The following is a 26561-nucleotide window of genomic DNA, read 5'->3' as shown; positions in this document are numbered from 1 at the left end:
CCGTGACGCCCACGCAGCCTCCGATCAGCCCACGGCCTTGCTCAGTCATGTGCGGACAGAGAAAACCAAGGCGCCCGGCGAAGCCAGCTCCAGCTCGCGGTTCATCCATGCGCCAAGGAGGCTGCCCTCCAGCAGCCAGACTGGAGAGCAGAGCAGAGCCCGGGCAGCTGTGGGTGACACGCTGCGAACCCCACCTCCTGCACACCGTGAGGGATCCTCTTATCCTCAGAGTCCATTAGAGGTAGCCCCTCCCCAGGTCTCAGCTTCTTTGTGGCCACAAGAAAATGGGAAGAAAAGGGGTCGCAGGCTCCAGAGGTGGACTTGTCAGGGCCGGAGTGCTGGCTCGGCAGCTGGGTGACCTTGGGCGACTCATGCAGCCTGAGTCTCTGTGTCCCATCTTTAAAGCGGACCTGTTCACACCCTCACCGTGAGGACTAACGGAGGTCATGTGCTCGGCACAGGGCTGGCACAGACTGGACGCTCCACAATCTGTCCTGCCTCGCTGGACTCAGAGAGGAAGATTCTGTTACGTACACAGGGCCCCGCACCCCCCGGAATTCCCACCGACAGACTCAGGAGAGTCCGCCACGCGGGCAGCTTAGCAACCTCCACGTCCAGCCCGCTCCGTCCCCAGGCCACCCGAGAGCTGTACAGACACGGACGAGGTGGCTTCCTCGGCCCCCTCGTCCTCCATGGGCCCGGTCTGCCCACCTACCTTCCGTGGCGACGTCCTCGATGTTGACCTTGTGCTCGTGGGCCATGTAACCGAGGATGGAGAAGATGGCGAACCCAGACACGAAGCTGGTGACACAGTTGATGGTGCTGGTGAGCAGGGCGTCCCTGCGGGGAGAGGCATGTGAGTTCCAGCCGCCTGACTCCTCCCAACCTGGCTTTTAACCACGGGGCCATCCGCGGAATCACAGCTTCAAATGCTTTGGGTTTCCTTGCTGGCCCACGGATCCCAGTTCCTTCCCGTAATTAGGTCAGTACCTGCAGGAAATAGGGCAACAGCTTCCGGATGAAATGCTCTGAGACCAGAGTCTGGTATCAAATTCTTCCTGGGGAATTCGGCACCAGCCCCGTTTCTTCAACAAGCTTTCCGTGCCTCCCCTGTGCCTCTCGGCTGCTCACCCAGGCGGTCAGCTTTGCTAGGACGGCCCAGCCCTCCTTCCGGGCTCATTTTCTGCGAGTCCCCAACATGAGTTTTTTGACCAAAGCAATCAACTTGCTGGCCCACCTCCCACGCTTTGCTCAGGTGGTTCCCCGTGCAAGCTGTCCACGCTGTCGTGCTGTCTCTGCCTGTCAGAGTCCTAGCTACCCTCCATGGCTCGCCTCAAACGCACCTCCATGCACCGGCTGATCCCCCAACAGAAGGATGATCACTCCATTTCCTTAGCCTTCCTAGAGCCTGCCCCGTTGGTTTGCATTCACCCTACTCTGCCTCGTACCAGAGGGACTGCAATTCTGTCTAGAGCCTTTGACAGAGGATGCTGGATGCAGGCCCAAGGTGTGCGCGTGTCTAAAGCCCTCAGTACTCCGCCCGCAGGAGGCAGCGTTAAATGTTTACTGAACCGAGCAGAGCGTGGCCTTCTGACCCCACTGCCCTGCGATCTTACCTCTGACCCTGCCAGGCCCTCACCCATCATGCGACCAGCCTGGATACCCCGTCCTTGCCCGCCTGGGCCCCAGATTAACAGACGGGTAGTGTCGCCTGTTCCAAAAGCCACATAGTGTGTCCCTCTCCCAGCTACCCATCCCTGTGATCTCTCAGTGCTGGTGGCCTCAAATTTCCCAGCCCCTCACCCAGCATTTAATAGGCATCCTGAATTGAAATGAGTTCATCAGGACACTCATAGGCCGTGTCAGAGTTCACTGAACACCCACGACGGTCCACGTGCCTCGTTTCACAGAGGAAGAAACCCATGAAGAAAAGTTCCCTTGTCCCAAACCAGAGCCCGTCTCTCCCACCCCTGCAAGGGTCGACCCCCAGGATTCAGAGCTTTCCAGAGCCTTGCAAAGGATCTTACCTGTAGCAGTTGTTGTCAAATTTGTTGTAACTGGCAAATGCGATCAAGACTCCAAATCCAGCCCCCAAGGAAAAAAATATCTGAGTGGCAGCATCGATCCATACCTGAGATGGGCAGACACAAGCCATCACCCTCGAGGACGGGACCGCCTCACTGCTCCAGAAGGGCTGGGACGCCCCAGGGATGCGTACGGCTCTCCTTAAAAAGAGGGGTCTATGAAGGCCACTAAATGGCTGCATAGACTCCCGCACCGTCAGCTCTGGACGGGCTCGTGGAGACCCGCGGGTGCAAATCAAATCGACCCCGGTTGGGGGGAGCGCTGCAGCCAGCGTGGGAAGGAAGGATGGTCCCAGGCTCCCCCTGAAGTGGGGAGCGGAGCTGGCACCAGATTTCCTATCCCTGCCTGCCCGGGGCGGGGGGCCCTCTCCAACCCTGGCCCAGCGCAGGTGGCCACGGGGCACTGACCGTGGCCTCCTTCAGGCGGTGGAAGTCGATGTGCAGGTAGGCGTTGATGCCGTTGGAGGCGCCAGGCAGCGTGATGCCGTGGACCAGGAGTACGAACAGCACGAAGTACGGCAGCGTGGCTGTGATCCACACGACCTGGCGGAGGGAGGCGAGCTCGCCGTGAGGGCCTCGCTGTGCGCCTCTCCGGCCCGCCCGTTCCTGACCGAGCCGGTAACGCCCTCCCCGGCGTCCTGCACGCAGCGCCCATGCCACGGGCTCCATCACTAGGCCGGGCCGGGATGCAGTGACCTGACACGAGCCACACCCTAGAGCAGCTCAGAACCGGACGGAGTCAGCCACACTGGGCGCAGCGCTACCGTGGGAGCTACGGGCACGGGACACAGAGCGCCCGTCGCCTCTGTGGATCCGGCCGTTGTCCCCGGGAGAACTAAGCACACCCGCCTTTGTGCCCCGTCTCTCCCTCGCCCTCTCCTGACCTCTCCCCTCATTCGAGCTCATCCTTCTCCTAAGCTCGGTGCCCCAGGAGGGACATGGCTGGGCAGAGATCGCTGTCTGACCTTTCTTCATCCTGGTGGAGATGTATTTGGGGCATAGACAACTGCCTTGTCCAGAGACCCGGAGGCAAGAGAGGGGTCCCCAGATTATGAGGAGGCCCCCCTGCCTCCATCCTGCCAGAGGCAGAGGAACCGGAGAAGAGAGGTGGGGGAGGGTAGATCGTGCGCATTTCCTGGCTGTCCCTTCTCACCCCCGACCACACACTAGAACACTCCGGGGGAAGCTGTAGATTAAAATGTGCAAGTTCACATCCCATTTGTAGAGTTTCTGATGTAATTGGGCCGCGGTGGGGCCCGCACTTCGGTAAGTTTTAGAAGCTCCCCCGGTGATGTAAACAAACGGTCAGGGCTAAACATTGCCGCTAAAGGCAGACAGGGCCACAGGCAGCCTTGCAGAAGGAAGACTGTGCTTCCAGCAAAAAATCCGCTCGGGCCTGGGGTAACCAGACCCAAGGAAGACTCAGTGGGAACGCAAGAGGACGCATGACCTAAGAACCATATGCCCCTCACCCCAAAGCCGTGGCACTGGGCAGCCCCAAGTATTCCCACATGTCCCTAGGTTGAAAACAACAGCCCTGGAACATGTCTGAGGGTAAATTCTTTGCCAGCCTAGAAAGACATGGGCTAAACACAAAAACTGAGATGTAGAAAGGAAAGTCATATTTTTTCCGTAATTACATTTCAGGACTGGGATTTAACCTCTCCGTCTGTCTTTCCCACCAGACCATGAGCTCCTTATAAGCAAAATACCCATAGTTTTCAAACTTGTACCCTCGGCACATGGCACACATGGGCGCTTAAAAAAATGTTAGTTCAATGGATGAATGAATGGATAAGACAGTCGTGTAGATGAATGGACTGACGGATTGATAAATAGATGGGTTGATGGATAGGTGCATGAATGGACGGATGGACAGACGATGGATGGATGGATGGATGGATGGATGGATGGTTGGATGACTGGGTCGTTGAATATATAGTTGGGTAGACAGTTAAACAGATAGATGAATGGTTAGATGAGTACCTGGTTGAGTGCATAGATAATAAATAGATGCATGAATGGGTCTGTGATAAATCAGAGGGTTAGTAGATGACTAAGTTACCCAAAGAATGATTGAAAGAATGTAAGGAGGAATGAGCAAATGAGTCAAGGAGAAAGTAAACGCACTAATGGTTGGCCATACCTTCCGAGGGCATCAGCAGAGGGACGGGCTCCTCTGTTCCATCTCTCCCTGGTTACATGGGGCAGGGGGCTGGGCTTGGCAGATATTGGCTTTAGATTTCTATTTTCTATCAGGGCCCAGGAACAAGGAGGACAAATTGCCAAAAGCAAAGGAGGAGGAAGACATGCCTTAGAAAGTGAAGTCACTGCATCTGGATGGCCTCGAATTAATCCTGGATTTATTCTCCCAAGTTGGGACACATGGGCCCCACTCTTTGGTTACAGACACCGGGAGGAGCCCTCACACATCCTTGCTGGGTCTCAACTGCTATGTTCCCCTGCAGCTCATGTTGACAGCTGCAGGCCCTCTGCCCAGCCCAGCGGGGCATCCGAAAACAGCACTCCACCCAGACAAAAACAACATCCCCTGGTCTGACTCTAAGGAGTCTCCCGTGGGGTCTGGAGGCAGCCCTGCCTTGGCCATGCCTGAGGCTCCAACGTGGATTCAGTTTCTTCAAGGAACACATCGGGGCACGGCCGAGCTCACTCTGACCTTGGTCAAGCATCAAGAAAGGGGAGTTTGCTTTGCCCATGCTCATGTGTTCGGAGTAAACCATCTGAATCCCGTTGAAAGTTCTCAGAATTGATGGCAGAAGTGAGTTCTGCTGCCCAAGGTCCTGTGTCAAAAGGGAGGCTCTTGGGTCCTTGGCCAGCAGCTTGCTCATGCTCACATGTGCCCTGTGTGCACACTGGGCAAAGAGAAGAGACACTTGGGCTGTGTCATCTCTACCCCAGACTTCTCTGCTCTCAAAATATCAACTTGCAATGCATCTCCGGCCATGAGGAACCAACCTGGGTCTATCTTTGAGACTGAGATGAAAGAATGAGGAGAAACCCACTGGTTTGGGCTAATGTCATCCGTGCCCAAGAGAGGTCACTGTTTTCCATCGCCCCAAGTTCAAATTCTTCTCCACCTTGTGTTTCTGTGGACACAGGTTAGAATTTGCATGGTTCCAGGATGCCAAACTCAGTCGCTGGTAATCATTCCCCAAATCTTGGCTCCTTAAAAGGAAGAACTTTCTAGTGAATAGTGCTCTCTAAAGAGGAAATAAACAGCCCAGGGAGGGGGTGAGGTCCCTGTCATTGCAGGTGTGCAAGCTGTGGCATCCAGGCCTTAGGCAAAGGATCGCCTAGGTCAAGGTGAGGCCCATGGACCAGCAGCATCCGCAGCACCTAGGAGCTTGTCAGAAATGCAATTCTTACCCACCCGCCCACCGTGGAGTCACACTCTCAGGGAATCTGAGTTTTCACAAGCCCTCCGCGTGAGCCGGGGTTACCTCTGAGGTCTTCTCGATCACAGAGATGAGAAATGCCCACGCTTCATCCCTACATACTGCGTTAATTTAACCTCTCATAATTTAGAATCTATAATCCTCTGAACTGGGTGTTAGGGACATTTGCGCTAATAATAAACACATACTAAGATTTATGGAGTGAGGAGTATGCACCGGTGTTACTCAAGAAAACACTAAGCTGTAAATATTTTAGCCCATTCATTGCTTGTATGCAAATGTGCTATTCATTACACTGGGTCCAATCAAGTCACTAAAGCAAGCCAGGGACAACCCGTATGGACACCCTAGTGAGAAGACTTGGCTAGAATCACAACTTGAACTCAAAAGTAACAAAACGACCTTTCTGTTTAAATATTCTTGAACTCAGGTTTACTCTGAATTGGTCCATCTTTCTCTCTTCTCGACCCCACCACCTTTGCCAGAATTCAAGAGGTGTTCTGTCTTTTCTCGTCCCCTACATAGCCCAGAGCCTGGCAGTGAAGTAGATAGAGCTTGGTGTCTGACCCTGGCTAGTTCTGTTGTCTCGATTTATCTCCAGGCATAAAGGAGTCCAGCACCTCCAAAAGGTCAGTCCAACATGGAAACGGAGCAGGTGGGAGCCTGGGCCCGCACCTTCCTTCCAGCCCCACGGGAAGTAGGCAGAGTTTGAAAACCACTGAGGGGGGTGGGGAGCACTGGCAGGGGTGCCGAGGGAAGGGACAAAGACAGACGAGGATCTCTGACTGGCGATTTCCACCTGCCAGCCCTGCACGGAAGCCTCTCCCTCTACCCTCCCAACGGCCCCGGAAGCTGGCGTGACCGTTGCTTGCCCTCACTTTTCAGGTGAGGACACTGAAGTTTCGGGAGCATCATGAATCCTGAAGTCACCCAGGAGGACATGATGCCCGGGTGACCGGACAGGTGCCTGGACTCCAACCCAAGTTGTCTGACCACAAGGCCATGTGCTTACTCACTCACTCTTCTGCATATTTGAGACCCAGGTTCAAGCCCTAGCGAGCTAAAGATTGCTATGGGACCCCACCTCTCGCTGGGCCCCAGATTCCCCATTTGCACAAGCAGGTTGGAGTAGAGGGACCCTAAGTCCCTTCGGCACCTCATTTAGGTGCTGGCTTACTGAGTGTGCAAAGGCCAAGCGCCTGTTCAGCCAGGGACTTTGGGATGGGGGCGGGGCACAGGCAGGAAGGACTTCAGGATGGCGAGCAGAGGGTAGTGAGTGTGCAGGCACTTGCCCGGCTCCCTGGGGGCTGACTAACTCCTGACTCAGACCCCCGCCCTCTGCCTCGAGGCGGTCAATGTGCCAAGGTCACAGAGTGTGTGGTCTGGGGTAACCCCTTTCTCTCTGCTTCAGACCGCAACCCACCCCCCACCATCCCAGCTGCTGGCTGCGGAGTCACACATCTTCCCGAGCACAGAGCTTTCACTTGCCAAGACGGGAAGTGTGAACATTTGCAATTCATTTCCCGTCGCTCTGGCTGTGGCAGCCTGCTGAGAAAAGCTCCCGTCCCTTTCCAGATGCAATCTGGAAGAAATACGCAACGCTCTTGCTTTTCTCATGAGCCAGTTTATAAACACAATTAGAGACAGGGAACAGGAATGTTCTGGGTGAAGCCCCTCCCCGCAAACTGGGAGACTTACGCAAATGCGGGCTGCGGCTTAACATATTCCCACCTGGGGGCTTCTCCAGCGGGACACTCCCATCATGCCTCTCATTACAGGCCTCAGGGGACCGGGTAACTCTCCCGAAGATGTCTTTGCACAGAGGATCTCTTCAGCATCACTCTCCCAGCGAACATCTCAGGCTCCTCCCCAGCCAAGTGCTACACCGGGTGGGGCAGACTCTACCTCTCTGGTGATGGCTGCGGGGAACTTAGTCTCCGGTGCTATATTAGAAGCCTGTGCTGGTCCCACCCCCAGGCCAGTAGCAATCCATCTTCTTCAGTTCTGCCACCTGCAGAGGCCACCTTGCTTCCGATCCACAGGGGAGGCACAGAGAGGCTACACAGGGTGGCCTGGGGCTTCCGCACCGTTGTGGCTTTGCTGAGACAGTTCCTTCCACTGAAAATCTCTTCCCTCTACCTGGCCTTTCCCTGCATCTGTCCTTGGAAACCTGGCCCACATGCCACCTTCTCCAGGGTCTTTGTAGACCCTCTCAGTTGAAAGACCTTCTTCCTCTACCGATGCAGCAGCTCAGAGGTCCTTGACCATGAGGACTCATGGGAGGAAATACATTATACACTGAGACAAAATCCACATGAACCTATAGATGCTGTAACCGAAACACAAAGTCCACGAGATAGTTCTTACTTTTACTACGTGCGATGCACGGTTACTATCTAGCCTGCTTCATTTTTGAAAATTGTGGAGACCCACTCAACTGATTCAATGACAGTTTAAAAACCCCACAGTTTGTATTTCTATTAAATACCTAATGTGACCACCTGACTACCTAATGTGACATTATCTCCAAGGTAAGGTTAAGTTAAAAAACGAGATATATGACAGGGTCTATAGAAAAACTAATCATTAATGTTTATTTAAGGGGGGGACACACATGTATCTCTGGTTAGAGACTCAAGAAACTAGTGACATCGGTTGACTCACACGGGTCTGTAACATACACGACATCGGTTGACTCACATGGGTCTGTAACATACACGGACTGTCAAGCAACTGAAGAACGAACCTGGTTCCTGCATCACCGGGACCAGTATCAAGCCTGGTACACAGATGTGTCCATAAATGTTTAATAAGTTGAACTGAATTCAAAAGAACATGTAATGAAGGTCCCCAGACTTATTTACCCACCCACCCTTCTTCCTTTTCTCCCTCCTTCCCTCATTAATCCTTCAGTAAATGTTTGCTGAAGACCTACTATGTGCTAGATGCCGGGGCGGGGTTGGTGGTGGTCTCAGCCTGGTTTTGCTTCCTCCCAGACCCGGTCTGCACTTTGCTTGGGTTCTTCCTTGGGGCAGACACTATGTCTCCAACACAGGAAGTTCCACGTCAAGCTCTTCTTGAGAGATTTCATCCCCACTGGCTGCTGGTCTCCTGCCACTACCTTCGCTCTCAGTGGCAGGACCAAGGAGCACCAGAGAGAACCCCGATGCACCCCACTTTCCAAAATCATTGCCTAATGAAGAGTCTCACAAATTCACACATTCCCGGTTACGGTAGATTACGGACCGGTGCCCCCCGGTTACAGTAGATTACGGACCCGTGCCCCCCTACAGAACCAGAGCCTGCGTGGGGTCCCTGTCTGCACTGACGCTAGTCTTTACCACAAGACTTATCTCAGCCGCCGGGGCAATAACAGGCGCGATGCACGCAGAGACTGGAAGAGAGGCAGGTGCATCGGAGCTTGTCTGCTTGGAACACACTCCTGGGACTCAGCGCCACGCCGGAGAAGCTTAAGCCACATGGAGAGGTGATGCGGAAACAACCCAAAGTGTCCAGTTGACGGCGGCAGCTGAGCTCCCCACCAGCACCAACTGCCATCTGTGTGCGTTCCAGCCCGGTGGATACCCCAGGAATCGAGCCTACGCAATATCACACAGAGCAGATCGGCCACGCCGCTGACCACAGCCAACCCACGGAACGGGAGAGGTAATAAAACGGTTGGCATCTCACATCAGGACATCGTCAGGAGGCTTCTCACCCGGCAAGAGCTGAACAAACACTGGAAAGCACATCTCCCCGCTACCTCCCCGTCAATGCGGTCGACCCCCACAAGGACCTCACAGGGTCCCAATGGGGCAGCTGTGTCCTCCAGCTCAGAAACACCAGGGGCTGTGGCCTGAGTTTACTCCAGCCGGAGGGGCTGGCCACAGGGGGCAGTGTCACTTAGGTCCAGAATGCCAACTCTGGCCAGGCCCTCCTAGGTCATCTAACCTCTCTCTGGGACACTCAGACCCTTGGGGACACTCAGCACTGTGTCAAGGAAGCACGAAGCCCCTGGATGCATCTAAATATTTTCTAGAGCAGACTCTTTTACTCAAAAATTCAGAGGGCGGGGATGAGTAGTGAAGCAATGGTTATATTCCAAAGCAGGAGGCAACATCTGCATGAAGCCTTAGGTCAGAATTCGAGGTTTCCCCATCACACGTCAATAGGTTGCTTTTGGTTTTTTCCTGAGGCCCTTGGGTGTCCCATTCCCAGGTCCGTTAGGGAAGCTTTGGTAGAGAAGGGTGGGGAACCCGGATCCATTTGCAGCCCCCCTCAATGTTGGGGAGCCTGAGCTTTGGGAAGGGAAGGGATTCGTCCAAGGTCGCCCAGAGAGCCAGTGGCGGAGCCGGGCGCGAACCCAGGCTTCGTGTGTCCGGTTCCACCTTTTCCTTTCGTTAATTAACAATCACGGATAGAAAAAATTCACTTTTTGAGGCCAACCTCCCAACCGAAAGAGACACTAAGGTATTACCTTTCCTGACGTCTTCACGCCTTTCCAGAGGCTGAAAAACAGGATGACGACGACGGCGACCAGACAGAGCAGAAGCTGCCACTGCGGAAAGCCGATGTCGTGGATCCCGCTGCTCTCATGAAGGTGCAGGACGCCGCGCCTGCCAGGAGGAGAGGGGAGGGGCCCGGGAGGGCGCCGTCAGTCAGCGAGGATGACAAGGCCGTGAAGGCGTGGTGGAGACGGGCCCTGTGCTGCCCAGCACTGCCTCGTGTGCGCCCGCTCGGGCCCAGGACGGCCCGGTATGTGACAGCGAGTCATCTGAGGACACTCCCGCTCCAGGCTGCTTTTTAAACAGCAAGAAAAATCTCTTGAGTGTCACCTGCATGTCTGATCCTGGGGAGATGGTAGTAAGTGACGGGAAAGGTCTCTGCCCTCACAGGCTACAGCAGAGGGCAGAGGTTCTCGACGGGGGCGACGGGGCAGTTTTGCCCCCCAGGGGACACTGGAACATTTGGCCGTGTCTGGCGGTGTCTTCAATCGTCACGATTTGGGCAGGGGCGGTGCTACTGACATCTAGAGAGGAGACGCTAGGGACACGCTACAGTGCACAGACCAGCTTCTGACGACAGAAGGTTATCTAGTCCGACGCATCCACGTCGCTGAGGTTCTACGTGCCTGGTCCAGAGCCTAGGACAGGAGTAAACGTGTCTCCAATGGGGGACGTGTACCACAGCTGCAGGTATGTGCATACGCACCTGGGCATGCCAATCCTGGGTCTTCGCCCAGCAGAAGCCTGTGCCTAAGTTCATCGCAAGTCATATTCTAGAATGTTCATAACGGCATGACTCATAACAACCCCAAAGTGCAAAATACTCAAATATCCATCAACGGTAGAATGGATATAGAAATTATGATGTGTTCATGAAGTGGAATGTTGCACAGAAACATGCTCCGTGTGGATGAATCTCTCACATGTAACTCCGCTCGCGCATAATCCTATGCGGAAGCCCAGACCAAGAGTTCTTTTTTCTGCCTGACTTCCGTTCACATAAAGCACAACGGGCGGAACCACCCTGAAGAGGCAGAGGCCAGGACAGGTGTGCCTCTGTCTGGGGGTGGGGGTCTGACGGGCAGGGGACACAGTGGGGACTTCTGCGACACCAGCCAGCTGTCCAAACCTGTAGAACGTTTTTATGAGTTTATCTGAGCCAAGCTGACGACAGACAATTGCCAGGGAGCAAAAGCTCAACGGATTAAGAAAACCCTCAGGAGCATAAAAGGCAGTTTTGCAGCGTATTTCACACGTTAGAATCAAAGGAGACGAAAAGGGGTTACGCAGATGATGGGAGATGAAGGAGGCGGAAGAAAGCAAAGCGAGAAGGTGGCGGGGGGCGTCTCTGGGATTGAACAGAAGTGCCACAGAGGGACACATACTTCCTTTACGCCGTGGAGACAGGAGAGTTAATAACGAACATTTCCAGCACGTGGAGACGGTGTGTGGGAAACAAAGAACCACGAGGAGCTCCGTGGTCTCTGCTCCGGTGCCTATGGCGTCCAAAAAAGGACCCCACACCGATGGGCCAAAGGTGTGTTATCTTAGATGCAAAAAGACAACAGACAGGTTCACTTAAGGTGAAGACTGACCTTTGTCAAGGAAGCTACAGGCCTAGAATGTGACCTACCATGACCCGCCTTTGATTAGGGATTTTTATGTTCGGACCCTCCTATGTGGTTACTTTTGGTCTCTAGGTGCTGGTTACTTGGCTGTGTTCAGTGGGTGACATTCGTTGAGCTGTCGCCTCATGACACTCATTTCCCTGTAATACGTCATCCTTCAGAAAAAAACAAATAGAATAAATATTTGCGAGATTTAAGAATATCAGCTTCTTCAAACAATCTACAATGAAGGATGATAAATAGAATTCCAAACGAAGTGACCGATTGCTAATTAGACTCTAGACAAAGACTGTTAGGACCTAACCAAGGTCGAGTAAGACCAATTGATAACATAGGAGGCCAGGTCTCAAGGGAGGGAGGTTCTCCCGACCACAATTCCACACCCTTGCAAGATGAAGAAAGCAGAACTCTTCAGATGCAAGTGGGAACAGCTTGCTAGGTTCTTCCCATGCATTCAAATCACTTGCTCCTCACTGGTGCCTGCTGTGAGCAGACACATCCTGGGCTTCAGAGGCACAGTGGGGCTGCGGATACTCAGCCACAGTGCCTGCCTCGGGGTGAGGTGGGGGGCTTCTATTCCAGCACGGGAGGTACAGCATTAAACACCATGAAGACCCATACGTGTTGGGAGGGCAGAGGAGCTGAGGGAGTTCCACGGGCATTCAGAAGTGGCCTCTGTTCTGTCTCTGCACCTCACACTCGGAGGCTGAAGTCAGTGCAAACCTCCAGACACCCTTCCTGGCCCCTCTCCAATGTCACCTCCTCTGGGAGGCCTCCGTGATCATCTCTGATAGGGATCTTTCAGTCCTTTCTGTTCTGTGGTTCTTGGCTCATTTTCCAAGCAGAGCCTGGTCCTCCAGCTTTAGGGCTGACTGTGCGCAAGGCTCTGCTGGGGACGGAGAGATGGATTGACCACGTCTGGGTCCCCAGGGCTAAGCCAGGCCTGGCAGTGGGCCCGTTAGCTCAGAGCAGATGGCTGGGTCAGGAGCAAATGCTCACAACCTTCCTTGCTAAACCCAACAATCCACCTTCTAGAAAAATATGAGACCCGGGACCACCCGAAAAAAAGAGGCTCCATCTCCCCACGCTCACGCTCTAAGCAACGGCTCCCCCAACCTGTAAACTCCTAACCCCTCTGTCCAGTTCTCTCGCACCGCTCGGGGCGACCACTCATGTCCCACGTAGAAGCTTCGTTTCCCTGTGTCTGATCCTCCAGCGTTTGCTCTCAGAGTATGTTCGGAGAGCGGCTGGTTAATCAATTCATACCAGTGTGAAAGGCAAAAAGTAGCTTAATAGGTTGTCTTTCTTTGGAGAGGTGCCTGAATCCAAAATTTTTCACATAGTCATCTCTCTCTCCTCTCTCTCTCTCTCCTCTCTCTTCCACCCCCCTCCTCTCCTTCCTTTCTTCTTTATCCACCTCCCCAAGGAAAAATATGAGGTCCAAAGAACGTAATTTTGAGGCCTATCAACAAGAACAGAATTCTTGACCTGTAAATTCAAATCAACTGGAGATCTTTTTAAAATTACTGATATCTAGGCCTTGCTGTCAACTCATTAAATTAGAATCCTCGGGGAATGGGGCCTGGACATTGGTGTCTCTTAAATTCCTCAGGTGATTTTTTTCTGGTCCTCTAAAGCTGAGACCCACCAAAAAAGAGGGTTTTCTTTAGAGTAAACTTAAGCCTTCCAGAAACTGTCTTTACTTTCCTGGCAAAATAAAATTGGCTTTCCGCCTCTAATGAGGAAAAAAGGCTCAGCGAGGCTCATAAAAAGTGGGCTCGAAATATTTTGGAAGCCTGGGTGTCCAATGAGTCCGCGGGACTGGAGGCAGATGGGCACCCCGGCTGGGAGCAGTGCATCCGACACCGGAAGACGCCAGACCCGTGAGGAAAGATGGTCTGGGAACTTGGTCAGCTTATCCTTGGCCAGGAGTTCAAGTTTGTTCCCAGGCAGATGAAGGACTGGAGCCCGCCACTGATGCCGCGTGTGTTTCCCTCACTTATCCATTCATCCCTTCGGCCATTCAAAATCAGTGTCTGCTGTTTGCAGGAATAGAAGAATGTGGCGGAGATTCTCCAGGCTCTGGGGTCAGATGGACCCTCCTGGCCTGGCCGCCAGCTACAGTGTGGCCTGAATTCTTTCACTGTTTCCAAAACTCTTTCTACACATCTGCTGTGAGCCAGGCAGTATGCTGCAGAGCTGGTGACAGGGCTGTTGACAAGTGGGTGGTGGCTCTAGCCCCAGGCGAGAAGACAATCACCACGCAAACATCCCCTGTCTTGAGCCTTTTTGCTCTTCAGTAAAATGGCTCTTTCTTGAGAATGAAATCACAGAATGTGAGACAACGCCTAGAACCAGGAAAAAGGCTCAGCAAATGGCAACTGTAACTATCGCGATTGGGCCCCAGCCTCCGGGAGCAGCTGGCACCTGCCGGGGAGCTGGGAGCACCTGGCAAACACCGAGGGCGTCAGTGGGCGGTTCCGCTGACTTCTCCGCCTGCCCGTGGGGGGCCTGGAGAGATGAGAGGTACCCAGGTGCGGTAGGGAGGGAGATGGGAAGAGGGGCATGCGGACAGGCAGGCTTGAGTCTGCAAGCGAGCGTGCGTGAACGAGTGAGCAGAACCGTGTGCGTGATCGAGACCCTTGTCCTGCCACCCCACAGCCCAGGCTGGACGCTGTGGCTTTCGACCACTCACCCTGCCTCAGCTTCCCTGTGCACCGCCCCCCTCACGGCCTGTCACCGTCTCCACATCCTCATCCTCCTGCTCACTGTAAGAGCCCCTCCCCACTCCCCCCACCCCGTCTCCCCACTACCCTGGTCTCTCTGCTCCAGCCGGTGCCCTTGAATCCACTGACCGTGCTGCTGTAGAAACATCAGATCCTTCTGAAACTTCGTTGTGATCTTGTCTGTCTCCTGCCCCCAAATCACCTAAAACAGTGATTCCTGTTGGGGGCCATTTTGGCCCTGCCTTCCAGGGACATTCAACATCTGGAGACATATCTAGCTGTCATATCTGGAGGGGACAGGGTGCTGTTGGTGTCTACTGGGCAGAGGCCAGAGATGCTGCTAAAATGCAGAGGACAATCCCCGCTCCCCCAACATAAAACTATCTAGCCCCAAATGTCAAAAGTCTTGAGCCCGTGAAACTCTGGTCTAAAGGATAAAAAATATAAGCCTTTCAGAATCTCAGGCTTTTCACAGCCGTCCTGTGCCAAGTGCATCCTCTGCCTCACCACACCCTGCTTGGGGCTCCTGGCAACGGCCAGCCCAGCCGCTTGTAATTCCCTAACCATCCGAGGCTCTCATCGCTCTCAGCCTTGGAACTCTCTGTTCTTTTTTGCTTAGAACACACTTTCCGACCCAATTTGTCTGCCTTGCAAACTTCTTCTCATCCCGCTGGTCTCAACTCAAAAATGATGTCCCACCTTCGGCCCCTTTCCTGTGCCCTAAGAGAGTAAGAAAGAGAAATTGGAAGGGGAGGGGCGAGAAGGGGAGGAGAGGGAAGGGAGGGTGGCAGGGGCCAAGCACGTCTGAAAACATAGAGAACCAGAATCGGGCACTGAAGCCACCTGACTGTTAATTGTGCTTCTTCTCGAAGCTTTATGGGCCAAGTGTCGAATGGCATCAATCATCTTTTGTTCGATTTGACTATTAAAATCATGAATGAAAGGCACTGAACCAACCGATGATGGAAATACCCCCTAATGGGCCCGGGGCATCCCACGTGCAAGCGAAGTCCACTCTCAGGGCTGAGGTGGTTGTCAAGATTATCACGTCGGTGGAAAGGCCAGGCTCCCGAGATGATTTCCAAGCAAAGAAAGGCAAAGCCAGCCTCCTCCCCTCAGCAGACCAAGCCTCGGGGGTGAGCGCACGGAGCTTGGGTTTGCTGGCATTTTCTAGCGGCTTAATGAAAATGAATCATCAGGACGATAGGGTCCAGGCTTTCCAAGGTCTACGGGCCAAATGGGCTTAGTCCCTCACTTGACATTTAAGCGCAGGATGTTGTGGTGGGGCAGAGTCTCTTCCCCACCGGGAACCGGCAGTGGGGGGAGCTTCTCTGTTGCTGGCGCAAGTCCATCAAGGGTGCCCTGGGACAGATGAAGCTACAGGGCATTGGAGTTTTTCTGAGCCACTGGGCGGTTTAGCTTCAGGCCCGGAGCCGGGAGAGAATAGCAGTTTTGTTCCCTCGAATGATATGTTCAATCCATCAGCTTAAATGAATACAAGATGGCAACAGAATTGGCCAACAGGCTCTGATTACAGAGAAACAGCTAACCTCCTCAGGGTTGGCACTGGGAGTCCTCCTTGATGGGTCTCCAGACTGAGAGAGGATAATGATTTTAAAGCAGAAACATTTGGATAAAAGGGCCATGTGCCATTTAAAGAAAAATCCAGAGGCCGCTCATGACTTAGTGACTGAGAAGCTCACAGAAGTCGGCTCCAGGTGAGAAAGAGATGCCACGGATGGATTCCTGTCTGCTAGCAGAGACGCCCGCAGGCCCGTCCCGGACACGCCCCATCGCGGACGAGCAGACAGGCAGGAGAGAGGCCTGCGTGTGGGGCGAGGGCCTTGACCCCGTCCTGGCTCTGCCACTTACCTAAAACCCGAGCCTCCACGTTCTTCTTTGTAAAATGGGAATAAGTTTCACCAACGTGAATTCCGAAGACTAAATGGGACTTGGGTGTGAAGGGATGCGTGGTGTCCGGCCCGGCCCGTGGTAGCTACGAAGCCCAGGGGAGGAGGAGGGCTTGAGAGGAGAGAGAAGGGCAGGAGGAGACAGAGGGGAGCTCTGCAGGACAGAAGTCAGCCTCCATGCTCTCCCCACCGTGTCCCCAAGCCCCTTCGGCCATCTTTGTTCACCACATTCTGCTCGTAGCTAAGCCTGGAGGGAGTGTAGGGATAACCTGGGTCTCAACAGCCCAGCTCGCTTCCCTGCCTGCGGGGTGTCTGGGGCGGTTAAGACGTCAGAGGAGGGACCCAGTGATAACCGGATCGGAGGTGAGGCTCTCGTCTTCCATTACAGTTTGCAAGGACAAGGGTTTGAGCAAGATGGAAAATCGGGCTTTTTCTTTTCCCATGAGGTGAGAAAGGGGGAAGCTGGAACCTACTACGCGTTTGAGCAGCACCCTCGGCCTCACTTTGCTTCACGTGTCTGGTCCAAACCTCACTCCTAAACCAGGAAATCCCAAAACCTCCACCCACAAGCGCTCCAGTGGTTCTGTGCTTTTCTGAGGCGATGCTGCTCTAGGAGAATGAAGAAGGCTCTAGATTTTATTTTCCATGACACTGTAGGGGTGCCAGCCTGACCCCAGCAAGAGTCTCATTCTGACTGAGACGGGACAGTACAGTGGCTGAGACAGGAGCCCTCGACCTTGGCTGGCTGTGAGAATCTGGGAGGAGCTATGAATAAAAGTCCCTGTGCCCTGGCTGCACGCTGACCTACGAAATCAGAATCTCTGTGCGCAGGGGCTGGGCGTCAACGTGTCTTGTCTGACAGCTCTCCGGGTGGTACCAAGGTGCAGTCAAGGTTTAGCATCGCTGGGCTAAGAGCACGGGCTTTGGAGCCAGGCTGCCTGAGTTCAAACCACCCTCAAATGCTACTTTTGCACTGTGTGACCTCAGACGAGTCACTTACTGCTTGTGCCTGCTTCCTCATTCATAAAGTAAGAATAATTTTAGACCGCAGTGGTCAAGATTAAAGAACAGTACAGAAAAGACACTTTGCACAATGGCTGGGACCTCATCTAAACTGGATAAATGTTAGTCGTGACTGACAGTATTTCTGAATAATAACAACCATTAAGGTTCGAATCCAATGGAACACAGAGGTTAAGACTGCGGGCTTTGGGGTCTCGCTGCCAGGCAAGGATGCGTGTAGGGTAAGGAGACAGCTTCTCGGGCACACAGTGTAGAGAGGCGCTCACTTTCGGGTCCCTAAAAGAGCAAGCTGCCCTGGTCCAAGTCTCGGCTCTGCACTGTACTAGCTGTGTGGCCAAGGGCCGGTGATTTATGGTCTCGTCTGCAAAAGGAAGCTCATATTCACAGCCTCCCGGCATGTGCCACAAGGATAAGGGCTACAGAAACCTCATCGGCTTGGTGGGAGGCTTAAATGGAAGCAATGCGTACAAGGAAGTTAGCAGAAAGCCTGGAGTGCATGGCGAGTGATCAGCTGTTCGTGCGATAGCGAAGAACACAGGAAGGATGCTGTGACTTAAAAAGACGCTCACTTTAAGCGACAGCATTGTCTCCGATCCTTTGGGGGCTGGAGACACATTTAGAATTCAATGATAACCATGGACCCTCTCCCTTAAAATTCTGAAACGCACATGCCTGCTAAAATCTATAGGAAATATAGATGGACACGGAAGGACACACAGGTCCAGGGTCCTGAGAACCTCAAATTTCTTTGAGCCCCAGGAGGCGGCTGACTTTCCAGAGGCCACTTTTAACCAAACCGAATCTCCTTGACCCCACTGCTCTGAGCTAGCGGGGATGGAAACGACCCGAAGTCACCTATCTCTGGGTAACCGGGCCTCATTCCCAGGTCCTCAGCTTACGCAAGACTGAAGGATACTGACCCCAAAGGTTTGTTCTTTGTGAATTTTTCTTCTCATACTCTAGATTTGCACTGTCCAATATGGTAGCCACTGGCCATGAGTGGCTATTTAAAAGGTAAGTTAATGAAATCAAATAAAATTAGAAGTTCAGCTCCTCGGTCATACTGGCCACGTTTCAACCGCCCGATGATCACATGTATTGAGTGGCTACTGGACTGGACTAGGCAGATACAGAGCGCTTCCATCAACGCAGAAAGTTTTACTGGGCAGCCTTGCTCTGGACCAGGGATCAGCAAACCACAGCTCTCCCAGCCAAATCTGGGATAACTAGATGCCACATGGGGACTCCACGCTGGACCCTGGACCAGAAAAGCATGGTACTGGAAAAACAGGTGAATTCAGAAAAGGTCTTTAATGGGTTAGTTAATAGTATATCAGTAATAGTTTTCTGATCCAGTCGTGGCGCTATTGTTATCTACGGTGTCACAGTAGGGGAGGCTGGGCGGAGGGTATCCGGGAGCTTTATGTACAACTTGTGCAACTTTTCTGTGTCCAAAATTACTTCAGCATAAAGAATGACTTTTTTTAATGATGTTCTGTCTTCCACCACCAGCCAGTGCCTCTCATGCATACAGGGTCCAAGAAATCTCCCTGAGCTCGCTTACAAACTCCAGCAACTGAACCCCGTGGAAGCCCCAGAGAGAGAAAGCAGCTTCTGGGGTGGGCCAGACGACAGCTTCAAGATCAGACTGACTGCCGGCAGAGCCCCAAATGTCCCCCTGGCTGACTTCATCAGTTCTTGAGACACCTCCTCACAGAGGCCCTCCCTGATCACCTTTTCCCCCCACGATCACTTTCTACCACATTCTTGGTTTAAGAGCAATTATGCCCCCTAAAATGTGTTTTATGTCCACTCTTTTGTCCTGGGTCAGGCCCCTGGTGGCAGCTCAGTCTACAGTGGCATGTCCCCTCGTCTCCTGTGGCTTCCTGAGCTTTGGGCTCAGGGCCGACGCAGCACAGGTCTCGGTGTGCCCCTGCGAACAGGATGAGTGCGGGATGACTTACTCGTAAAACTCTGCCGCCGGTGTGAACTTGTACTTGGAGTACTTGGTGTGGTTGCCCAGCACGGAGGCGTTGAGGAGCTTGGGGTCGGTGCAGTTGGGGCTGTTCCAGGCGTGGCCACAGTCAGTCCAAGGCAGGTTGAAGGTGAAGGAGGAGAAGAGGTAGTAGAGTGACCAGGCGATGATGACATTGTAGTAGAAGCCGACGTACAGGGCGATGAGGATCACGGCATAGCCAACTCCTGGGTGCGGGCGGGGGGGTAGGTCAGGCAGGGGCTTCCAGGCTCACACCAGGGCCAGCTCTCCCGGGGAGCTGGCTCCAGCCACCCGACTCCAGTAGCAGATTGTCAGAGCCACAGCTGTACTCCCTAGGCGCCTGCCACCGCTTTACCTGAATGCGGTCTCTTGCCACTGGAGCACACCAGGCAGGCCAGGTGTGCCCGGACTTTAGTGCCCCCACAGAGCAGGTGCATTGGGCAGTGGAGCAAAAGTATCCCCGCTCCCTTGCCCCCTGGGGGGAGGAGAACACTGAGGCATCTTAACACTCTCCCCCAGTGGGATTGAGCTCCTGGCCCGTGGTGGATCTGGCTTATTGGCTGTGTCCCTGTTCCTCTCCCCTACTGGTGCTCTCTGGGATCACCTACCAAAATAACTCCTTACACTGAACTCCTTGTCTCAGGATCTGCTTCTGGGGAACCCCAAACAAGCACTACCCATCAGGAATTCGGCCCTGTGTGAAGTTCTCTGGGTCCTATTTTCAACTACCTGCTTTATGTGCCAATCTCATCTTCCCGAATGTATCAGAAAAATGCTCCTTCAGGGCCAGTTCGATGGCTTTTGCCTACAGGAGACAGAGTTTTTGCCTGTATAGCATTGTTCTAAGGGAGTAGCCTTAATCATTCTTAACATGTAAGGTTTGGATGAGGCTAATCCCTCACTCTGTTGAGCTAGCTGTAGGCATGTGACTCAAGCCTAGCCAATCAGAGTTCGGCTTCTCCGTAGCTACAGTGATTGGTTGCTAGATGAGCATGTGACTCAAGTGAAACCAATGAGGGTCCTTTCTGGGACATTTAATAAAGCTATATAGGGCGGTTTTTAAAATTTTGTCATTGTTAAACTTGGTAAGATTTAATCTCGTTGCTGATGGCCAGCTCTGCTAGCACCTGAGAAGAATGCCTGAGACCGATGCTGACACTGATGAAAACAAACTTGAGAGAAATCAAGAGAGATTCCAGAAAACATTATTCAAGGACCTGGATCAAGCTATACCTGAAGCCAATAAGAAACCCCTGGACTTTACTGTCTCATAAACCAATAAATTCTCTTTTATATTCAAGCCATTTTCAATGGGATTTCTGGAAATTAAACAAAAAGTTCCTAACTAATACACGTGTTTTAGAAGCCTCCAGCCTGTATCTACTACAGGACTAAATAATAGAAGGGACTCAGAGACTCACGCCAGCTGAGAAGAGGCTCGCAGGAGTCACACTGGTGCTCAGTGCCATCTGGACCCAGTTCCCTAACAGTGCTTGAGAGACACTAATTCTTACTCCACACCCTCTGACAGCTGTATAGGGGCCAATAAATGGCAGTCACTATGGCCACTTTCTCCAGATGCATCCTACGTCCCAAATGCAAGCTTCATCTTATATCCCAGCTGTGATCAATTAGTTGTGGCTGTTGCATTATGGACTGTGAGGCAGCTTTCTGGCTGAGCCCACAAAGGTTTATAATGACTTTATCACCTCTGCCGTGGGAGCAAGAGGGGAGAGCAGTGGCCTGTGAGCTGGGTACTTCTAACACGTCTGTATTTTCCATATAAGAAACAGACACCCACTGATCACTCGGCTACAGAGCCTGGATTGGACCCCAGGTTTCCATACTTTCTAGGCTGAAGCTATTCCTGAAACATTGAATGCTCTCCAAGTAACTTTAAATGGTGGACATGCTTGACCTTGCCAATAGCTGGTCGACCTCAGATCCCACCCGTGGAGCAGATTCTCCAGGGGCACCAAGGAAGTCTCTCTGGACAACTTTTGACTCTCCCAGACCCATTTCTTTACCTTTGAAGAACGGGCAGATCTTCCACACTGTGGCCGCCCCTTCTCGGTTGTACTGGCCCAGAGCCAGTTCCATGTAGAACAGAGGCATCCCAGCGATGATGAGAAAGAGTGTGTACGGGATCAGAAAGGCACCTGGAGGACAGAGAGGCAGGGCGTGAGCCCCTAGACCCCGTGCAGCCCAGATCTGGCCCATGGGGTGCCTGGGTCAATGTTGGCCAGAGCCTCGGGGGGTCCTCATTTATCTGCTCACTTCCCAAGGGCTACTGTGCAGTAGGTACCTAGAGTTACACGGGACAATTAGTAAAAATCATCTTAACAGTAATAATAGTTGTAGTAGTAGTAATAATTATAATTTTGAGGTTCTGTAATCAATTTAGTAAAATCTAGGTTAATCCGAGCTAAATAGGCGTGTTCTTGCACGATTCACCTGGCCTTCAACACGCCAGCACACACTGCGAAGTGCCACGGTGAGGTTGGCAGGTGCGGTCTGTACCAAATTTCTTTCTTTCATGAATCATCGCTTTGGAGAATGCCAACTGCCCCAAACCTTTCCTTTAATAGGTAAGAAAATTGAGACCAGAGAGGGAGAGACAGTGCCCAAAGTGACATGGGATCGAGTTTCCCATTTTGCTCACACCTATGTCATTTTAAGGTCACACAGGGCTTTCCCAAACTTCATCTCACTGGACTCTTCTTAGCCTCACAATAGCTCACAGACATAACCAGATGGTCATTCCATCCCCCCGCCCTGGGAAATTGAGGGCAGAGAAGGAAGTTGACTAGGTCCTGTTTGCACTGCTGGTAAGTGACAGAAGCAGGATTCGAAATCAGGCAGTTGAAGGTAAATAGACACTGGAGCAAAGAGGTCACAGGCACACGTCTCTGGCCAGGGAGGGTGCCGCCCTGGAGCATCGCAGGAAGTAGAGGGGTCCCTTGGCAATGGGCAGCTCTTGATCCCTGGGAGAATTCCTGGGGGCATTAGACACAGCTGAGTTCTAGAAACAATTCTCCGTGTGCCTGGAAGTCTAGGGTGAGCTTAGCGGGCTCTGACGCTGTGAGGTGACTCACTGGGACACATGCCCGTCAGCCCAGGTGGCAAAGCTCGACCGAAGCGAAACGCCAGCCCCTTTTCCTGACATGGCTGGTGGTGGCCAGGCCAGAGGCACACTCCTCTGGCCACTGGCCTTTGGCTGAGATGCTGTAACCTTGGAAACCAAACACTCTCTGTCCCACCCACACCAGGAAAGCGCAGAAATTGGAAAATATTTAAGGATAATAACATCAGAAATATAATATCCCCTACGGAGTTTCTGGCAATTTCCACACAATGCCTCATTCAGTCTTCTCAACAACCCTAAAACTCAAAGATTATTACTACCTCCATTTTCCAGATGGGAAAACTCAGGCTCCAAGCTAGCAGAGAACTGTGGCTGTCACATGACACCCAGGGTCAAACTCACCCAGCCCCTCAGAGGATCAGTCCTCCACTTTCTTCCCAGCAAGCCCAGGGCTGTTAGGGACAAAGTATGAAAGGCTGGCTCCAGTGCTCTTAGACCCAGCGCCTTCTGTAGCGGGAGATGGACCAGCAGGGTGAACAGTAGGGAAGAAGCTCCTGGGACGTGAGCACCTCCTGGTATCAAGCAAGGCACTGGGCACTGGGCATCTGCGACTCCATTTACTCTTCCCAGAGACCATCTGAGGCAGCAACTGCTATACCCATTTTTCAGAGAAGAAAACTGAGACTTGGAAAAATTAAGTGGCTTCGCCAAGCTCACCCAATTGGTAAGTGATGGGTCTGGGATTTGGACCCAGGTCTGCCTGGCTCCAGAGCTTCAGAACCATTCTCAATATATTCTACAGATTCCAGAACATTCCAGCCTAGATTAAGGACAGTCTCGGCGGAGGAGGTGTTCTGAAACTGGGGGTCTGGGGCCACCTGAGCCACCTAGTCTTTGGTCACAGGCTGGTCTAATGCTCCGGCCCCTGCTCCAGGCTGGACTTCTTTGAAACAGCCACACGCCTACCTATCTCTTCCTCGCCACATTTCTGGCTTTCGATCTGCACCCTGGTCCCTCCACACAGAGAAGGCGGGTCTGGCCCGTGAACCCACGTCTGTCCACACTGTCGACAATAATGCAATGCTGGCGATGCTGACGGAGAGAGGCGGTGGCGGTGAAAGTAACAAGACCATTTACTGAGCTTCTGTCACATACCAAGCCACACACTAAGGTTCCACATAACTGTTCATTTAAAACTATCCCCGAGAGATAATTATGACGAATCCATTTAATAGACGAGGAAACTGATACTTAAAAAGGCCAAGTTGCTTGTCCAAACTAGTAAGGATGCAGCCTGGTTTCAAAGCTGGATTTGTCTGAGCTTCACTTTGCCTCATGGCCACCTGTCACTCCCCTTGGGGGCCTGGAGCCAGAAACTAGGGGAAATAGACACACTAAACTGTTTAATAGGCCTGGAGACAGAAGTCAGTGGCCTCAGGGACTATGGGGAAGGAAAAAGCCAGGAGTCACAGTTCAGGTCTTGGCACCAGTTTGCCACTGGTGACTCCACGTCGTTTTCCACAAGGAAGGAAAAAGCAACAGCAGCCAACTAACCGGGCATCTCACGTTGGCCAGTTTTCTTAACTCTGAAACTCTGGGTGGCACTGCCCACAGGTAGGTGAAATGCCCCGTCTGAAATTCATCTCCCCTCGTGCTGGCTGGGAGTCCCAGCCAAGGGTGTGTGATGTACACATGAACTTCCGCACGCAGACACACTCACACATTCACACACACACGAGGAAAACCACTGCCAACTGTGAAAGCAGTTCCGACTAGTGGCCTTCAGGTAGATTTAGTAAAAAAAAGCATCTGTCCATCACCTCTAGCCCAACACACACTGCCTGACACCCTCCCATGAGGGAGGAACCCTACTGGTCTCAGAGTGGTTCTGGAACCCTCTGGGCCAATGCTGAGTTCTCAGGAAGGGAAGCCCAGTGGTCGCCAAGTTCTGAGCTGGAGCAGAGCTTGTTTGGGTAAGGAGGACCCCAGGAAAGGGAAGGGGAGCGCCTGCAGGAGGGGGCTCAGCAGGAGGCGGTAGGGACCAGGTCTGGTGGAGAATCGAGGGGAGGAAGAGGGAGTGTGACCAGGGAGGGGCTGCAGGACAGAGAGGAGGGTCCCCTGAGACCTAGCTGGACCCGCGTCCCAGACTGTTGAGGGCTCGAATCCACAAACTGAATCCTGGCCACACCCTGACATGTTAAGAAGCAAAAACCCACTGAAATGTCCCTTTGGTACCCGCAGCTCAGCTTATGGGTTATCACTGCGGCCAGCTTTCGCCAGAGTCCCAAGAAAACCTTGGCCAATGCCTAGGGCAGCCAGGTTTGGCCCTCCTCTCTAAACATCCCAAGGGCAGAGTAAACACCAGGTGCAAGAGAGGATGAGATTTCAACAGGAGATAGCGCTGCTCCCAGCGGGCTGACCCGGACATGTGCTGGGCTGGGGACACAGGCACACATCGAGATCTGCGCTGCACATGTCTGCAGATTTAGAGGTGACACATTAGGCTACAGCTGCTCACTAAACCACGTTCTCCCCTCCTACTTGGTAACTAGACCTCTGTAACGGTCCCGTATAAAGTTCGAGTTTGGAAACCTCAGCTTTTGGTGCTGGGCACTGGCATATGTCGGCCTGGTGAGCCCGTGTGCCCCTCGCCCCTCCCGCCCCACCCGGGCTCCGTCCAGACCTGTGTAAGGGCTTTTGCGCATGCGTGTGGCTCTCACGCCCATCTGTCCAAGCTCCGTCCACAGCCTCTGCGGATAATGGGCCTCTGGCCTCCCCCTCGGGCCTGGGGCTGGGCCAAGTCATAGCACGGTTCACGTTCCAGAAGAAGGAGCCAGGCGGAAGGCCCACACAGACCCAGAGGGGGTTGGGGCGCTTGGGCGGGGAACTCCAGTTATCTGGAGCGTGGTGGGGGGTGGGAGGCCCTCTTGGCCTTGACCAGGTGAGAAGATTTGGAGGGCAGAGCGGGGGGCTCTCTAAAGCACAGGGTCCGGGACAGACCCCTGTGGCATCATAAGAAAATAATATATATATATATATATAGCCTCTGCTCTGGGTTCCTGACACAGAGCCCTTAAAACTCTTGTAACCTCTGAGGAATGGGGCTGATAGAGAAGTGCCTGACACTGAGCCCCTAAGTCCTTTGGAATTTTCTGGGTGATAGGAGTGTCTTTTGTTCTCGTAAAGAGACTCTTGGTGGGCTCCTGCATGGGGCCCGGTCCCCAGAAAGACACAGCTGTGATGACAGGTTTGGAACTTTCAGCCGCAACCCCTACCCTCCGGGGCTACCCGAACGGGCAGCCATGTCTACGTGGGGACGCTGCCGTGAGGTCCGGGAGCGACGGCGTTGGGAGGAGTTTAAGGTTGGTGAATGCGCCCACCAGGAGTGGGGTGCACCCTGACTCCATGGGCACAGAGTCTCCCGCACTTTGGACCTTTCCAGATTTGGCCCTAACCACCTCTTCATCCTCTTCAAACTGTATCCTTTATCGTGTTCTTCGTAATGAACTGGTAAATGCAGGTAAGTGTCTCCGAGCTATTACAGCAAATTATCAAATGTAAAGAGGGGGACTTATGAACTCCAGATTTATAGCTGGTTGGTCAGGAGCATGGGTGACAACTTGGGGCTCGTGACCGGCGTCTGAAGTGGGGACAGTCTTGTGGGACTGAGCCCTTAACCCGTGGAGTCTGTGCTCGCTCCAGGTAGATAGTGTCAGAATTGAGTTGTAGGACACAAGGCCGGTGTCCTTAGTGCTGGAGAATGGGCCAGCGTGGGGAAAAGCCCCACACATTTGCTGCCAGAAGAATGCAGTGTTTAAATAAAAATGATGCTTCTCTTACCGCCTTGCCTGGATCTAGGGACAGTTCTGCCCCTCCCCCGCATCCTGCTATTTCTGGCTATGTGACCCCGAGTGAATGCAACTTCTCAGAGCCTTAGCTCCCTCTTCGTAAGTGGGGTGGGGAACACCTGTGTTGCTGGTTTGCCGTGATAATCAGCGATCACGGAGGAGCACCTGGCACTGAGTAGGTGCTCTGTAAATGGGAGCCACGTGCCGCCATCCCTCTCGGAAACAGATGGGACACACGTCTAAACTGGAAACCACAAGCCGAGGGGCGTCAGTGGTTGAAGGTGGCCGGGGCCTTTGCAGAGCACAGCCAGGCACGCCTGCTGGAAGCTGGCCGGCACAG

General features: G+C 53.1%; 1 protein-coding gene across 1 annotated transcript in view; it reads right to left on the bottom strand.

The window, feature by feature from the left end:
• SLC6A2 (solute carrier family 6 member 2) overlaps window positions 1–26561 on the bottom strand; it is a 43655-nt gene that overhangs the window by 10121 nt on the left and 6973 nt on the right. Inside the window, 6 exon segments of the mRNA XM_039881089.1 lie at window positions 716–840; window positions 2028–2131; window positions 2493–2627; window positions 9978–10116; window positions 19257–19494; window positions 21316–21447. Coding sequence (XP_039737023.1) covers window positions 716–840; window positions 2028–2131; window positions 2493–2627; window positions 9978–10116; window positions 19257–19494; window positions 21316–21447 — 873 coding nt within the window.

This window comes from Pteropus medius, unplaced genomic scaffold (genome assembly GCF_902729225.1).
Source record: "Pteropus medius unplaced genomic scaffold, Ma_sr-lr_union100, whole genome shotgun sequence".
In the NCBI taxonomy this organism is placed as follows: Eukaryota; Metazoa; Chordata; class Mammalia; order Chiroptera; family Pteropodidae; genus Pteropus; species Pteropus medius.
Note: the sequence above shows the minus strand (reverse complement) of the source record. Positions and strands in the feature narration are given on the sequence as shown.